Here is a 17787-nt window from a genome sequence, read left to right as displayed (position 1 = left end):
GTGATGGTGGTGGAGGTGATGGTGGTGGAGGTGATGGTGGTGGTGGAGGTGATGGTGGTGGAGGTCATGGTGGTTGAGGTGATGGTGGTGGAGGTATTGGTGGTGGAAGTGATGGTGATGGAGGTGATGATGGTGGTAGTGGAAGTGATGGTGGTGGTGGTAATGATGGTGATGGTCATGGTGATGGTGGTGGTGGAGGTACTGATGGTGGTGGAAGTGATGAGGATGGTGGTGATGATGGTGGTGGAGGTGGTGGTAGTGGTGGTAATGATGGTGATGGTTGTGGTGATGGTGGTGGTGGAGGTATTGATGGTGGTGGAAGTGATGGTCGTGGTGGTGGTGATGGTGGTGGTGGTGACGGCAGCGAAGGTGACAGTAGTGCAATAATGATGGTAGGGATGATTTTGATTATAATGATAGGGAAAACGGTCATGATGACGGGGCATGGAAGCAGCTGACACTGGCTGAGGATCTGCTCTGAGCCAGGCTCTGTTCTAAGCATGCTATGTGTATTTCCCATTTAATCCCCACAACAGTTTGAAATGGAACCACAATCATCATTTTTCCACTTTTGCAGATAAGGAAACCACAGTACACTGCTAGTGTGACAAACACTAGATCACACTTTAGAGAAAATTATGGTTGCCATAAGAGGCTCCTGGTTGAAATTTCAAAATGATGATGGCTCCCAGCAGGAACTGATGAGATCCCCAGAGGCTGCTCTTGGAAGGACTTCCCAATATCCTCCTTTAGTATGTTTAGTCTTTAATTAACTTTTTATTTTGGAATCATTTTAGATGTATAAAAAGCTGTGTCAGTCAGCTTCCTGTTACTATAACGAAATAACTGAGACAATAAACTTTTAAAAAGGAAGGATTTCTTTTGGCTCACAGCTCCAGAGGTTTCAGTCCATGATCAATTGGCTCCTTCCTTTTAGGCCAGTATCAGCACATCAGCGAGGAGCACATGACGGAAAAAGCTGTTCACTGCTTGGTAGCTGAGAAGGGAACTAAAAACAGGCAAAGGGGTCAGGTCCCAATATTCTCTTCAAGGGTATGCCCCCAACGACCTAACTTCCTCCAACCTTTAAGAAGTTCTGTATCTTCCAACAGAGCTACAGCTAGGGACCAAGCCTTTAACATGCAGGCCTTTGAGAGAGGTTTCAGATTCAAAGTATAGCAGAATAAGGCTGGGTATGGTGGTGCATACATGTAATCCCAGCACTTGGGAGGTTGAGGCAGGAGGATTGCCACTAGTTGGAGGTCAGCCTGGGCTACATAGTGAGTTCAAGGCCAGCCTGAACTACACAACAAGACCCTGTCTCAAAAAAAGAATAGTGGGGCTGGGGATTTAGCTCAGCGGCACAGCACCCGCCTTGCAAGTGCAAGGTCGTGAGTTCGATTCCTGGTACTGGAAAAAACAAAAAACAAAAAACAAAAAAGAATAGTATAGCAGAATACAGAAGGTTCTCACATACCCTTTACTCAGCCTCTCCCAAAGTAAACATCTTACCTAATCATGGTGCATTTGTCAAACCTAAGAAATTAACATTGCACACAGAAACACACTGGGACCTACACTCAGATTCAATTCACATGTCACCAGCTCTTCCACACAAGTTGTTCCAGGATGCGCTCCAGCATATCACATGGCCTTTAGTCTCTGTGTATTCATCAAAATACATCCTAGCTTATAAATTATACTTTGTATTCCTGAGCACAAAATAACATACTTTTTTGGCAAACATTCAGACGTTATAGAAATGTCCAGAGTAGAACAGTGAGTGCTGTTCTCACAGATGACTCTTTTTCAGCAGTTTGTAAAACATCCGTTCCCTCTTTCTACCTATATAGGGGGCGCGCGCGCACACGCACGCACGCGCACGCATACACACTGCTATCTAATTTTATCACAGAGACAGCTCTTCTGGCGCATACCTCTCCACAACTTCCGCTTTCCACTTACCGGTACAATGTGGGCATCTTTCTGTGTCAGTGCACAGGGAATTCTGCTTTTGAAAAAAGCATTCGGACCGGAGATGCGGCTCAGTGATAGAGCACTCGCCTCGCGGGCCTAAGACCCCAGCACTGTAAAAACTAAACGCAAAACAAAGATTTTAAAAGCATGTATTTTTTTTTCCTGACTATGGAAATAGTAATTTTAAAAGGAGAAAAAGGTAGAATGTCATGTGATTCTTCCCCTCCCCCACCCACAGGCAACAAAAAATAAAACTATAATTGAAAGTCTTATATAGTCTATGCATTTTTAAACGCACGTTTCCAAGAATAAACCACACTATTTTATTATCCATCTTATTTTGTTTTTATAATTAATGAATCTGTTATGTGTATCTTTCTATATCTGCACATTCTCCTTAACAGCTGGGTCATATTTTATAATGAATGACCCAACACAGCATGTTAGACACGTTGTGCTTTCCAGACACCATGGTCACTTTTGGCATCCCTGAGGCACAGTATCTGACACCCCAGTTTAAAGGAGGAAAGGTTTATTTTGTCTCAGGTTGTAGAGGTTTCAGTCTGGAGTCGGTTGGCTCCGAGGCAGCGGGGCATGGCAAAGGGGCGTGGCTGGGGACAGCTGCTCACGTCATGGTGGCAGGGAAGCAGAGAGTGAAAAGAGGAGGGAAGGGACCTTCCAGGCCACGCCCCCGAGTGACCCACTAGCTCCCACAAGGTTCCATCCACCTCCCAACCTCACATTAGCCATAAATTCATCTATGCACTCCTCCTCTGGTAAGCATCACACCCCCATGATCCAGTCACCCCTAGAAGCCCTGCGTATGAGCTTGTGAGCCTTTTGGGGAATATACAGATAGAAACCACAACACCAGTTTTCTCTGCTGCAAGTAATGTCGCAGTAGCAAAGTATTGCTTCCCACTGGCTAGAATGTTTCCCTAGGATAAGTTCTAGAAGCAACACATGCTACAGTTAATTAATCTGGCTGGGGAACACTGCAGGCACCGCTCTGCCCATGCTGGGACAAATGCCAGGTGCGTTGATCCTGTCTTCCCTTCCCTCTTTCTCCTTCCCAGATACTTTCATGGTGGAAGATGCGGTGGAAGCCATCGGATTTGGAAAGTTTCAGTGGAAGCTGTCTGTTCTCACCGGCTTGGCTTGGGTAAGTATTTCTGGGATACAGTGGCCTCACATTCACCTCCAAGAACTCCCCCGCCCCCTGCTGTTCAACTGGGCTCCTGTGGTTTACAAAAAGGGACGCAGCTGTCTTTTTCCATGTGGGATTTTTGCCTGAATTCCAGTCGACAGAGTTTATGTGGGGTGATGAGTGGTAATGATCCAGGTCTGTGTCTGGAGAGAAGTGGGTGTGGCTTGTGATTAGCCCAAGGATGGAATGGAAGCTTCCAGCTAACTAAACGGTTCTCTGCCCTGAGGGGCTCAGCACTACTATGCCATTATGGTACCAGCTGCAGAACTCTCCCTAGAAAAACGGACACACAAGAAAATTTGCCATCTGTATTGGGGTTGTAACTCCGTGGTAGAGCATTTGCCTAGCATGTACAAAGTTTAGGTACAATCCCCAATACCCCTAAATACATAAATAGGCCAGGCATGATGGCACATGCTTGTAATCCCAGCACTCAGTAGGCTGAGACAGGAGGATTGCTGTAAGTTTGAGGCCAGCCTGAGCTGCACAGTAAGACCTGGTCACAAACAAATAAATAAATAGTTTAAATTTTGCCTTCTACTTCAAAGTGCTCACAACCTTTGTTAAAAATCGCTTATAGAGCCATGGCACATAGCATAGCTAAACTCTTAATCCAGCTGAAATTGATTTTCCTTAATGGGGTGAGACAGTCATTCAACTACACATTTGTCCAAATGGATCATCAATTTCCTTACACCAATTCTCTCATTCATTTGGAAAGTGCCTTTATCACACACCACATTCTCAAGGCGTCGTGGGTCTGCTTTAAACTCTCATTTCTCATTCTTCTGTCTGGTTAGTCCTGTACAGTCAAAGATATTTAATTACTGGGGCTTCCTAGTATGTTTTATTATATGAAAAGGTCATGCTTGTTAAATATACTGATTATTAATTCTACATGAACAAATGACCTATGAAACAAAGACAAACTAGTCTTTAATTACACTAAAGAGGAAAGATCATCTCTCTATCTCCACGAGAGTGTTTCACTCAGACTTTTGAAATATGATGTTTCCCCACCTCTTTGGAGATGGCCTGAATTTTTTTGTTTTGGTTTTTTTTGTTTGGTTGGTTTTTGTACCAGGAATTGAACTCAGGACCTTGGGCTTATCAGGCAAGCGCTGTGCCACTGAACTATATCCCCAGCTCCTGAATTTTTTAAAATCTGGGGAAATACAAAATCACTAGATGTCCATTTGTCAGTTTTTATGTGGTCTAACCACTAGGGCTCTCAGGGTTTGGACACTTGGTGGACCCGGGTGGTGGGTAATGTTTGCTGCATGTCCTCTGGGGTTCGGAGGTTGACCAGCTGTCCCCGCACCAGGCAGCAACCTGACTTCATGGTGGGCCCTTCCCTCTGCAGATGGCCGACGCCATGGAGATGATGATCCTGAGCATCCTGGCTCCGCAGCTGCACTGCGAGTGGCAGCTCCCCAGCTGGCAGGTGGCACTGCTGACCTCGGTAGGTGGCTCTTTCTGCTTCTGGACAGTGCAGGTCCCCTCGGGTGTCCTGAGGGATGTCCCCCTCTTGCTGCAGCCAAGAGCTCAGTGAACAAGAATCGAGTGCTGGTTGGAACCACCAGGACCTCAGCTTCCTTAGTCCTCTCTCCGCCTCAGCCACCCTGCAGATTACCGTAGCAGCCAGCTCTGCCCCACCCAGAGCTCCAACTGCTCGAGGGGCCACAGGGTCCTCTCAACTGCCGAGAACTTGGAATCCAGCTGTGCATACCCCTTAAACTTTACAAGCCCCCCTTTCCCCCAGTGCAAAAAGGAAATGCCAACTTCCTTCAGCCAGCCTGATGTGTGCTAGGCATTAGATAAATGCCAGGTAGCGCTGCTCCTAACGGGGAATGAGGCCGAACCCTCAATGCTATTGCGGGAGTTCACCAGCAAGCACTTAGAAGGGAGGACCGTGACCTGGCCAGACCGAAATGTAGTAATGACAGTTGCAAAAGCTACTATGTACACCAAAGCTGTGCGAAGGGTTTGAGCTACACTGGATAAAATCTATGTTTAGTGTACACTCTGTCTTTTAATCCTCCAGTCCCTATGACTTGGTACTATTATCAGTACATCCAGAGCCTAGCACATGGCAGGGGTAGAGGAAATACTCCTTTCTCCCGATCCTGGTCCTCACTGATACCTCCTAGAGAGGCGCTTCAGGGTTCCTTGTTTTTGTGATACTGGAGAGCAAACCCAGGGGTGCTCTACCTTTGAGCTACATCCCCACGTTCCTAAAGTGCTCTGGTGGGAACTTGCAATCCTCCTGCCTCAGCCTCCCTTGGTGGTTAGATAACAAACAAGCATGTGCTACTACTCCCAGCTAGGTCTGTGTTTTTGCAGTGGAGGGATTTGCTCTTTTGTCATTGGTTTATGACCACTACACTGTCCGCTGGGGATGTAGCTTAGTAGTACAGCACTTGTCTAGCATATACAAGACCCTGGGTTTCATACCAAGCACTGCAAAACAAAACCCTCACAATTTACTGAGCAGTTATTATGTGTCAGGCTCTGGGATAAAGGTTTTACATACACTAAGTCAGTAGCCCTGTCAACCTTGTGAAAGAGACACTATCATTAATCCCATTTTTACAGATAAGGAGACTAAGGGTTTGAGAGGTTTGGTGGCAGATCTGCTCTGGGTTACAAGGCCTAATATAATCCAGGACTGGTAGATCCCAAGCCCCTGTTCCCAGCCACTGCTCTGGGTTATTCATGGTATAAAGTCTAGACCTGCGGGCTTGGTGCAGCCAGGGTCCCACACTAGGTTCTCTGTGGGGAAGTTAGCATGGCACTGTGAGAGTTTGTCCATCGAGGTAACTATGTAGGGAGGATGCCACATGCACATCACTGTCACCATAAGACATGCTGGAGTTGCGGGTAGGGATGTAGCTCCTGTCTAGCACATGTACTGCCCTAGATCCAACTCCCAGTACCAACATAATAATGATAATAATAACAATAGCAAGAATAATAATAATAGATTGCCATAATTGTTATGGTATACAGCCAGTACTCTGCAATGCCTGAATCTCTCCTTTGGGTGAAAATGTGTTTGATTGTTTTTTGGGGGGGTGGTAGTTAACTCTTTGGGGTGCATATGACTGAGGCCACATTCTACCTCATGACAGTCATCCTCAAACTCTTTTGTTCCAAGTAATTTAAGAAAAATTGAGTAAAACCTGTGCAGCTTCCAGGACTCTGACATGCTCTTAAATTGACATGATTTTTTTTTTTTAAATTGTAGGTGCGGGTTGGGATTGCAGCACTAGCAGGCTCAAGGCCTTGGCTCTGATTCTCAGCACTGCAAAAATATCAATATATAAAAATTTTGAAATTAAAAAAAGTAAATTGCAGATTATATCATCTCCAGTGCAGTCAAATACTAAAAATTAAATAAAATCACACGTCTAAAACTGCATCCAGTGGAACTGAATACTTGTCTGGTGCCCACCATAGTTTGTTTAAAAATACCATGAATTCCTGGACATAGTGATGCATTCCTTTAATCCCAGCACTCTGGGAGGCTGAGGCAAGAGGATAGCAAATTTAAATCCAGTCTGGGCAACTTAGCAACTTAGCCAGACCTTGTCTCAAAATAAAAATTAGAAAAAGACTGGAGATGTAGCTCAGTGTGACGGCTCTAGGTTCATGAATAAAAGTATTCATGAAACGTATCATGAATAAACTCTTCAGAAGAATTTTTAAATTTTGCATTCTGTTATTTTCTCCTGAAACTGGTATTTTCATTCCATTTCTCTCTATAATTTCAATGTGATGTAATGTTTGCTTATACCAGAAAATATCACCTTCATCACAAAATCTATGGACATGAAATTCTTATTTCCAATTTTCTGAGATGAGATGTCTCTAATGATTAAAATGTTTCTCCTCCACGGAGGTATCATTATAATTTTTAGTGGTACACCATAGAGCAACACAAGATAGAAATGACTTTGACAAGAGACTGTTAGACAATAAGTAAGTTTTTGTAGGGAGTGAGCCCCCTAATGAGAGAAATGGAATGTTTTCCAAATATTTCATGCATTCTTGAATGATTACTTATTGCTCAAGTGAAATAGGATTCAGCAACAATCCTATTTCTCTGTCACTTTTACTTAATGGATATAAATATAAAAAGCTTTGTTCACATAAAAAAAAAAAAGGTTTGGGAGCTGGGCATGTTGACTGAAGCCTGTAATCCCAGAACTGGGGAGGCTGAGGCAGGAGGATCACCATGAGTTTGAGGCCAGCCTCAAAAAAAGACCAAAAAAAAAAGTTTTGGGGAATGGTGGGAATTTTGTTATACTCAATACACTAATGGAACCTGAGTGTTTAAAATAACTTCCAAGTTATATGCCAAATGGTGAGCATGATCTGGCTGTGACATCTGTTACCCCATTGATCACCAGAGTGGATTCAGCTGATCTGGCTGGATAGCCGTGTGACCCCTTCCAACCTCACCACCCTTTGTGCATCTCTCTTGAAGCTGTGTGCTAGCTTGGTCAAAGAGGACAAGCACCCCGGATAGAGGAGGGCCGTTTCCTTGGTGAAGGGTATACGAAAAGCTGCGCTCCCTTGCTAGAACCTCCAAACAAGCTCCCAAGCTATATGCCAAAGAGCACACCATTCTTAGTTTATGAAAAATTATTTTGAGTGCTCTAATCTTCTGACCACTTGCTTGGGTTATCCTTCAGTTTTGTTAAAAATAACAATGAAAGGAACCAGGCACAAGCCTATAATTTCAGTTATTCTGGAGGCAAAGGTAGGAGGATGGCAAACTGGAAGCCAGCCTAAGTAGCTTAGTGAGACCCTGTCTCAAAATAAAAAGTAAAAAGGGTTGGAGGGAAGAGGGAGGGAGGGAGGGAAGGAAAGAGAATGAGTTTTGGGTTTTTTCATACCTGGAATTCAACTCAGGACCTTACACTTGCCAGGCAGGCACTTGAGCCACTGAGCCATAACCCCAGCAGGGAAAGGGAATGAAAAAAGGAATAAAGATGTGTTATGTACATGAACCAACTCCACTCAAAGAATGTAAATGTTATGTACTGCAAACAAACACCAATAAAAATAAATAATATTTTTAAAGAGGAGGTGGGGCCTATTTGGAAGAGGCAGATTGCTGGGGCCATGACCTGGAAACGTGTATTCTTGTCCCCAGATTGTCCCTTCTTTCTCTGTTACTTGGTTGCCGTAGGTTAAACAGCTTTCTTCCACCATGCCTTCTAGCACGCCATTTCCCCTTTTGCCAGCCAACCATGGACTAACTCCTCTAAAACCCTGAGCCTAAATAAACTTCTCCCCCTTCAAAAAATTAGGGCTGTAGCTTGGTGGTTTAGTGCTGGCCTGCCACAGGTGAGGTCCCGAGTGCCAAACAAAATAACGATGATAATAATAATAGTACTGGAGACTAGACGACTTGCAAAAGGGTTTGTGTTTCTTTCTTGCGGCATCCTAAAGAGTTTACATGGCAAAGCAAAGCATTTTGAGTTACACTGGAAAAACTGGCAAAGTGAGCTGTGAAGGAGGGAGAGACGGAGGCAGGAAACAGGTCAGAACCCTAACCTGGTCCCGGGAAAGGGTCCTTAGGGAAGCTGAGGGCTTGGCAATTAATTCCTTTAAGATACCCCATGTCTGTTTTCTCCTTGGAATGCCTCTGGGCACAGTGGGCCCTCCTTTTTTATTTTGTTTTCGCTGTGCTGGGGATGAAACCCATGGCTTTGCACATGCTAAGCAGGAGCTCTACCACTGAGTACCCTCCACCCCAGTCCCAGGTTGGCCCGACTTATCAGCATGCTCTGAATTCATGGATTCAACCAACCACAGATGGAAGATATTCGAAGAAAAAATATATATATCTGTACTGAACTTGTGCAGACAATTTCTTCTTGTCATTATTCCTGAAACGATATAGTATAACAACTATTTACATAACACTGACATTCTACTAGGGATTACGGGTCATCTAAAGATGGTTTAAAATATGCAGGAGCCAGGTGTGGTGGTGCATGCCTGTAATCCCAGCACTCGGGAGGCTGAGACAGGAGGATCATTGCGAGTTCAAGGCCAGCCTGGGTTACACAGTGAGTTCAAGGCCAGCCTGAACTGCATAGTGAGACCCTGTCTCAAAAAGACCAAAATAAAATAAAATAAAATGTACAGGAAGATTGGCAAATACTAAGCTATTTTACATAAGCAACTCGAGCATCCACAGTTCTGGTGTCTACGGGGGGTCCTGGAACTCCTCGCCATAGAGACAAGAGGTCAGGTCCCTGGTGTAGCTGCCTGCCTTAAGGCCTGCCAGGAGGAGCGCTCCAGGGGATGTGGGGCACTGAAGCAATGGCTTCCTCTCTCGGGCCTCCCGGTGCTCTACCTGGAAAATTAGGATCTAACAGCACCACCTTGTGGGGCTGTGTGAGGACCAGGAGAGGCGTGTGCAGAAAGCCATGCTTGGTGAGGGTGCAGCCCAGCTTCAAGACCCCGTCAGCCTGCCTGGGTTTAAGACTTGTCACCAGCCTCACCTTTGGGGACACTGAGCAGGTTCTTAGCCTGTGTGAGCCTCAGCTTCCCATCCATCAAGTGGAGAGGATCGCGCAAACTCCATCCATGCCGTTCATCTAAGGACTGAGATGTAAACACAACTTTGCCTGGCACAGTGAGTGGCCTGTGCCCTCCCCCAGCCCACCTTGTGTTGGGCGTTGAACTCAGGGCCTTCTGAATGCTAGGCAAGTGCTCTAGAGGGGTCTCTCTCCCTCGTGGTTTATAGCTCCTCACACGCCCGTCCTTGTACCTTCCAAACTCTATCTTGTAACCTTTGTTCTTTTCTTTTTTTCCCTCCCTTCCTCCCTCCCTGTTTTCCTTCCTTTCTTCTTTCTTTCCCTAGTACCAAGGACTGCACCTAGGACCCTTTCACTGAGCTACATCCCAAGTCCTTTTTCATTTTATTATTATATTTCTTTTAATATTTTGAGACAGGGTCTTGCTAAGTTGCCCAGACAGGACTGAAACTTGCCACCCTCCTGCCTCATTTACCATCACACCTGGCCCTTGATCCTTTCTCAGCACTAGGGCAAGACATTTCTTTGCTGTCGTGAGAAGCTGGTAAAATCCTAGCTCTGGTGCAAGACTGCCTACTTCCAGTCCAGGCTGCACTTCTTGGTGTTTTCCCTTTTCTGAATCTCAGTTTCCTCACCTGGAAAATGGGGGTAATGGCAGTGCCTACCCTGTATGATCACTGGGGGGCTCAAATGACAGCACGTAGCACCTAGAATAGTGTTTGCACTGTGGCAGGTTCGCAGAGAATATCGGCCCCTCCATATTGCTGGGGCGGGCACCGTAGGTCTGACTTGCTATTCCTATTTTCTTGCTCTGGGAGACTAACAGAAACTGTCTGCACCCACAGGTGGTCTTTGTAGGCATGATGTCCAGCTCCACGCTCTGGGGAAACATCTCGGACCAGTACGGCAGGAAAACGGTAAGCCAACCTCTTCCACGCGCACATCCTGCGGGTTCTCTCTGCGATGCTGTTTCAAGTAGCAGAACCTCGGTTGCTATAGCAACTGGGAAGCAGAATGAGGAGCGATGTTGGAGGACAGTGAGAATACCACGCTCCAAGGCCACCTTGCACTCTTCCAATTGTGGAGCCCAACCACGTGCACTTCAGAATGTAGGTGATGCTGTTGGTGCCAGTCACGTGCCCTGGACACTCACCATTCCCTTACACGAGGCTGGAGCAGGCAAGAGATGGTGGATGACGAGCCCCACAGGACTTCCCGCTTGGACAGAGCTCACCCAGGCCCTGAATTATCTGCCCTCCTCAGCCTGTCTCAGCTTTCCACCTCCCGCTGGGATCAACACCTAAATAAGCTATTTGTGTTTGGATCTTTATCTCAGGGCCTGCTTTTAGGGGGAACCCCTGACATAACAGGAAATAGTTTTGCAACTAGGAAGAAAGGCATTTATAGGTCTGGTATGCGACTGAGCCCTTACAATTTCACCCATCTGTTACCTTCATGGCTTTGGATGGTGCCCTTTGTAGTTTACATTGCTTTTGTTTTGCTCAGTTGCGCTTGGGTCTTTGGTTCTTTCAGCATAGGAAGCTACTGTCCTCCTGACTGTACCCATGGGCCTCAAAGGTATGAAGAGCTCTAAACCATCATTCTGATAACTGTGCGTGTTCTGTGATCACGCTCTCTGACTGCCCTATCGTTCTTTTTCTTGGACTCTTCCCATTGGCCTGCAATTGCTCCAGAGGCAGGATGGTGTAAGATTGTGTGCTTGAAATCAGGTAGACAGGGTTCAGCCCTAACTTTGCCACTCTTTTTTTTGTTGTTTTTTTTTTTTTGGTTTTTTTTTTGCCTGTTTGAGACAGGGTCTCACTATGCAGTTCAGGCTGGCCTTGAGCTCACTTTGTAGCCCAGGCTTGTCTCAAAATCGCAATGAACCTCCTGCCTCAGCCTCCCGAGTGCTGGGATTACAGGCGTGCGCCACCACACCCAGCACTTTGCCACTCTTGATTGTGTGACCTTGTGCAAACATATTGATCTCTGAGCATCAATTTCCTCCTAACACACCTCACGCTGGAGGGTAAATGGAGGTGATGGGGTGAATTGGTCTGTTCAGTGCCAGGCACAGGGTGTGCAGAGGATACATATGAGCTGGAATGGCAATTACAGCATTTCTATCAAGCACCAGATGACATCGATGCCATTGGTCTCACACTTTTGAGAACGATTGGTTCAGACTGTATTCTTGGAGCTATGCAAGGGCCCAGACATCTAAATAAATTTATAATTCTGTTAGGAAGGTAGAAGGGAGATAGGAGTGCTGGGAATGTAACAGATAATCATCACCATAACTAGTGTGTCATAGTTTGAAAATGCATCAGTGCCTTGTGTGTCGGGCACTACCCTAAGCACGATTCACGTATGAGCTCATCAAATCCCCACAACCATCGAAGTCCGTACTACAATTGCATGTCCTTAATCCAAAACTCCAAAAGCTGAAATGCCCCAAAATATGGGGAAAAAATTTTTTTTGAGACAGGATCTTTCTATCTAACCCAGGCTGCCCTTGAACTTGAGATCCTCCTGTCTCAGACCCTCAAGTGCTAGAATTACAAGTGTGTACCATCACACCCAGTTTAAAATATGCATTTTTAAGCTGACCGTGGTGGTGCAGGCCTGTAATCTCAGCACTCAGGAGGCTGAGACAGGAGGATCCTTGCGAGTTCGAGACCAGTCTGGGCTACAAAGTGAGCTCAAGGCCAGCCTGAACTGCATAGTGAGACCCTGTCTCAAAAAAACTAAAAGTAAATAAATAAATAAACTATGCATTTTGAGTGCTAATACGATATTAAAACATTTTGGAACATTTCAGATTTTGGGTTAAGGATAACCAGTAAAAACTGTGCAAATATATCAAAATCTGAAAAAATCCAAAATATGGAACACTTCTGGTCCCAAGCCTTTAGGATAAGGGATACTTACTCAAAATAATCACTCTGAATTTTTAGCAGAGAAAGCTGAGGCCCAAGGTCATAGAGTTTGCATATCACAGAGCCAAGTCTTGCTCTGAGTTCAGACTTTTGTCTTAGTCATGACACTAGTAGCTCCAAACTTAGGTGCCTGATACATTTATGTTGCCTCATGGTGGTACACGCCTGTAATCCCAGCACTTAAGAGGCTGGGGCAGGAGGTTCACTGAAAGTTTGAAGTCAGTCTTGGCAGAGTAGCGAATCCAAAGGCAGCCTGAACTACATAGCAAGACCCTGTCCCCCCCCCTTCAAAAAAAAGATTCATGGATGGGTTTTTAGTAATGCATTTACTGAATTTTGTGGACAGTAGCCACATTTGGCAACATGGGGGAAGGGAACCCTCGATGATGCCTGGAGACATTTTCGGTTGTCACTTCTAGGGGGAGGGCTCTACCGGCATCTACTGGGTGGAAGCCAGGGATTCTGCCCAGTACCCCGCAGGGCACAGGACACCCACTCAGTCCCAGGTGGTGATGATGCTGAGTGAATGTGCAGATGATGCTGGGCGGCAATTTCACCCTCTGTCTGCTTCTCTGGGGCTGCTTAGCCATTATTTCAGTACTTACCCACTGGGAGCAAGTGGTTCATTTTGACGAGAGAAGTAATAACATGTCACTGTGAAAAGCACAGGCTTGAGCCACCTTGCTTGGGTTCAGGTCTCAGCTTCTCCGCTTCTAGGCTGCATGACCTTGGACGAGTTATTCAAGCTTTCTATGCCTCACTGTTCTCGTCTGTAAGTGGGTTAGCAACATAGGGGTGTTATAAAGAGTAAATGGCCTTGCACAAAAAGCTCTCGGCAGAGAGAAGTAACTTCATAAATGTCCATTGCTGCAGGTGTGGTAGTGCACACTTCTAATCCCAGCCTTTTGGGAGGCAGAGGCAGGAGAATTGCAAGTTCAAGCCTAGCCTGGACAAGTTACTGAGCTCTTGTTTCAAAATGAAATACAAAGTGCTGAGAATGTAGCTTTGTGGTCAAGCACCCTTGGGCTCAATTTCCAGTATCATAAATGAATAAATAAATATCCATTATTAATCCTATTGTTTGCCATGCTTGTGGTACCCACTAATGGCAAGGCAGCATTAAAATACTGGTGCATCTGCCTTGCGAGTCCTTGTCTTTCACCCTGACCTTGATTGCTGGGAGTCTGAACTGAATTATCACCCAGAATTCAATTGACCAGCTGGACGTTTAACCATCCCAAACAGCAGAAGCTGGAGGGAGGCTGCCTGCAGAATGTCCCACCTCCCACCTGGAGAAATTCCACACGCTACAGGAAGCTGGGGTAACCGGGAGAAAAGGAGGGAGAGGAGAGAGAGCACCCAGATTGCAGGGCTCCTCCCCCTCAGCATGGAATCCTGGCACAGCCTTGGGAGCAAGGACCAGGGTGTAATTAGAAAGCTTCCGCGGATCTCCTCCAGGAGCCAGGCCCGCAGGGCAGCTGGCCAGCCTTGGCAGCCAGAGAATCTCCCCATCTGCCCTGGCCCAGCTGGGAGGCTCTGAGAGGGCGTCCGCTGCCTCCTTTGCTGTGCAGTCTCATGTGGGCTGGCTTCAGCGAGCCGCTTTGGTTCCTACAGAAGTTTCTACAGCTTGAGAATGTGTGGCAGCCATGGAAAGGGGAAGATGACCGTCATCTTGAAGTCAGGGAGATGAACACACCTGAGTTCATATCCCAGCGCTCCCTAGTTGAGCAAGGTAGCCTAGGGCAAGTTTCTTCACTTCTTTGGGCCTCAGTTTCCCCATCTACAAAATAGAGTTGATAAACGGAGTACAAAATACTGTTGGGGGGATTCAATAAGAAAATGTATGTAATATACCGCACTTAGGTGTTTGCTGATGCATGGCTAGAACACAATGAACAGTAACTCACTGTTTGGGGCTCAAAGGAAAAAAAACTTCAGCATATGGGATTGTCAGGTCACTAGCTCATTCAAAAGCAGGGCATTATGATGCATGCCTGTAATTCCAGGCAGACAGGAGGATGTCCTCAAGTTTAAAGTCAACCTGAGAAGCTGGGTGTGGTGGCGGATGCCTGTAATTCCTGCTATGATGCATGCCTGTAATTCCAGGCAGACAGGAGGATGTCCTCAAGTTTAAGGCCAGCCAGCCTGAGCTACAAAATGAGCTCAAGGCCAGCCTGAACTGCATAGTGAGACCCTGTCTCAAAAAGACCAAAAAAAAAAAAAAAAAAAAAACCAAAGTCAGCCTGGGGTATATAGCAAGTTTAAGGCCTAGACCACATAATGAGACCTTGTCTCAAACAAAACAAAAAAAAAGTAAAAGAAGAAAGCTCTTAGATCTATGTTATCTTTAATGAGAAAAATGAGGCACTTGGAAGGCAGTAGGACTCTACCTCCGAGGGACCTTGAGTCTCTATGACCGTGAATGTTGTCCTTGCCATTGAGAGGTTGGGGAACCATAGTACACAGCTGGCACATGTCAGTAGGTTTTCTAGGGTACAGATTGCAAACCGGAGACCCACAGCCACATCTGCGCCCCACCCACATTTCTAGGGGAGTCCTAGGGATTAAAATCAGGGCAGCGAGCATAGCAAGCACATGTTCTACCGGTCAGGGTGAGTTCTCTCCCATGGACCCAGGCCAGCCTGACCTTGCTATATTAAACCTGCATGGTACCTTTGTGTTCTTGGCCAGAGGTAATAAGGAACCATCAAAGACCCTGGTGGAGGGGAGCAGCTTATTCAAAGTACAGCAGTTAGGGCTAGAAGCTCTAGCTCCAGGTTCAGCTCTGCCACTGACTAATTTTGAGCAAACCACTCAATGACTTTAGCCCTTGCTCATTTGTAAACCAAAAATAAAAACAATCTTTCCACAGGGCTGCTGTGAGGATCCAGTGTCATGATGTGAAAGTGATTTTAAAAATGCAAATGAAAATTCCATGAAGTCAGAAACTCCACAGCTGTCCTGTTCCCTGCTGTAGTCTGGTGCCTAGCAAATAGCAGATATTCAATACGTATATATTGCGTGAATGAAGGAATGAATGAATATTGTGTATCCGTACCTCTACTGCTAGGCACACAGCAGTTACATAATATATGCTTTTGAACAAATGAATGAATAGTATGTATGGTATCTCTAGTACCAGGCATATAGCAGGTACTCAATTCATGCATATTAAGAAAATGAATGAATGAATAACATTTATTAGTACCCCTAGTGCTAGGCACACAGTAAGTGTTCAACACATGTATACGGAATAAATGAATGGATACATAAATGAGTGGATAATATTTTTCCGTGTCTGGCGTATAGTAGGTGCTCAATACACACTTACCAAATGAATTTTTCAATGAACAAATTAATGAATGCACAGTGTCTGCGTGTCTTTTCTGTAGCCAGCATAGCGGGGCTAATGCATATGGAAGGCTGGCAGGCAGGCAGGCAGGAGCTATCAATCTATAAAAGGCAGATCAGTGGTAAGCAGCATGACAGTTGTATTAAGGAGAAAGGCCCATGAGGCATTTCTGCAGAGTCCCAGGAAAGCTCCATGACGGTACTTACACTTGGCTGCTGAGTCCTCATTTTCAGGGCAGCTAGAAAGCCTTGCATCATTGGGCCAGTGCAGAGCCAGCTGCAATCTGCTGTGACCAAGTGGGACAGGCAAGAGAGCCTGTTTGGGGGGTCTAGGGGTAGGAGAATAATGTGGCACCTGACAGCCTTTGCAGGAGGCTCAGCCTCCATGCCATCTTCTCTCCCCGGTCCTCTTCTCCTGCTCTGTTTCTCTCCTCCTGTTTTCTCTGCTGTTAATTTGGGCAGTGTCTGGTTTAAGATTCCTTGGATTCCAAGGAAGAGAATCCCTATGAAGTTAGCTTAAGCCCAAAGAAAAAAATGAAGTGTATGTGTGGTGGGAACCAATTTTAGTAATGGGTTTATGGTACAGAAACAATGCTTTATTATTTTTGCTTCCAGGACTTCAGTAATTCCTGCCTACCTGTTCTTTCATTCTCTCCCTCCATTCCTTCCTGGTGCTGGGCCGCAAACTGAGGGCCTCACACATGCTAGGCAAGCGCTTTGCCACTGAGCTCCAGCCCCAGCCTGTACTGACAGCTTTCTGTGGCACAGGGCCCCTGCTATCTGGAGATGCTGCAAAGCCTCGTGACTCCATATTTTCCTCCTCTGCAGGGGCTGAAGATCAGCGTACTCTGGACTCTCTACTACGGCATCCTCAGTGCTTTTGCACCTGTGTATAGCTGGATCCTGGTGCTCCGAGGCCTGGTGGGCTTTGGGATTGGAGGGGTCCCCCAGTCGTAAGTAAATACCCAACTGTGGTGATGCAGCCAGGCAGCCAGGCAACTATGGCCAACCCTCTGTATCTGTGGGTTGTGCATCCTTGGATTGAAAAATATTTGGGGGGAAAAATCCTGCATTTGTACCAAACACAGTTGCCCTTTTTCCTTGTCATTATTCCCTAAACAATATAGTGTAACAGCTATTAACAAAGCCTTGACATTGTATTATAAGTGAGTTAGAGATGGTTTGAAGTATACAGAAGAATTATGTAGAATCTACGCACATACAATCCTGTCTTGTATAAGGGACTTAAGGATCCTCAGATTTTGGCATCTGGGGAATGTCTTAGACCTAATCTCCTGTGGAGGCAGAAGGGAGGTTGTACATCTGTTCCTCGCCTTGGGGATTAGAGATGCTACACCACAGCTTCAGGTATCAGGAGCTAAGCTACAGCAAGAGAACTGCATCCTTGTTGGTACTGTAAGGATGGATGACAGTAGCAACAGTAGCTGGAAGGTTGTCAGGTGAAATAATAATAAAAATAACAGCCCTAGCATCGATTGGACATTTCACTTGGACACATCACAGCAACCCAAGAGGAGAATAGTATGGTGTCACTGCAATCTGTGTTTTTCAGTTGAGGAACTCGAGATTCAGAGAACACACTCCAAGTCACTTGATGGGTAAACTCAGGAATAAGAACCTGAGTTTGTCTCCCTGCATCATCTGTGCTCTTGGCCACCATGAATGACGCATCCCACCCCTCTGACCCATACATGAGAGATGGAAAGGGTATTTACTGTACATGAGCTGGGGTGGC

The 17787-nt window shown here is 45.9% G+C and overlaps 1 protein-coding gene across 1 annotated transcript in view; it reads left to right on the top strand.

Annotated features, from left to right (window-relative positions):
• Positions 1-17787, top strand: part of Svop (SV2 related protein) — an 83451-nt gene that overhangs the window by 24073 nt on the left and 41591 nt on the right. Inside the window, exons 3-6 of the mRNA XM_005396479.2 lie at positions 3054-3139; positions 4548-4646; positions 10587-10658; positions 16860-16984. Of these exons, the coding sequence (XP_005396536.1) occupies positions 3054-3139; positions 4548-4646; positions 10587-10658; positions 16860-16984 (382 nt within the window). The remainder of the gene's footprint in view (positions 1-3053; positions 3140-4547; positions 4647-10586; positions 10659-16859; positions 16985-17787) is intronic.

The sequence above is a fragment of the Chinchilla lanigera genome, unplaced genomic scaffold (genome assembly GCF_000276665.1).
Source record: "Chinchilla lanigera isolate Chin_1 unplaced genomic scaffold, ChiLan1.0 scaffold00054, whole genome shotgun sequence".
Taxonomy (NCBI): domain Eukaryota; kingdom Metazoa; phylum Chordata; class Mammalia; order Rodentia; family Chinchillidae; genus Chinchilla; species Chinchilla lanigera.
Note: the sequence above shows the minus strand (reverse complement) of the source record. Positions and strands in the feature narration are given on the sequence as shown.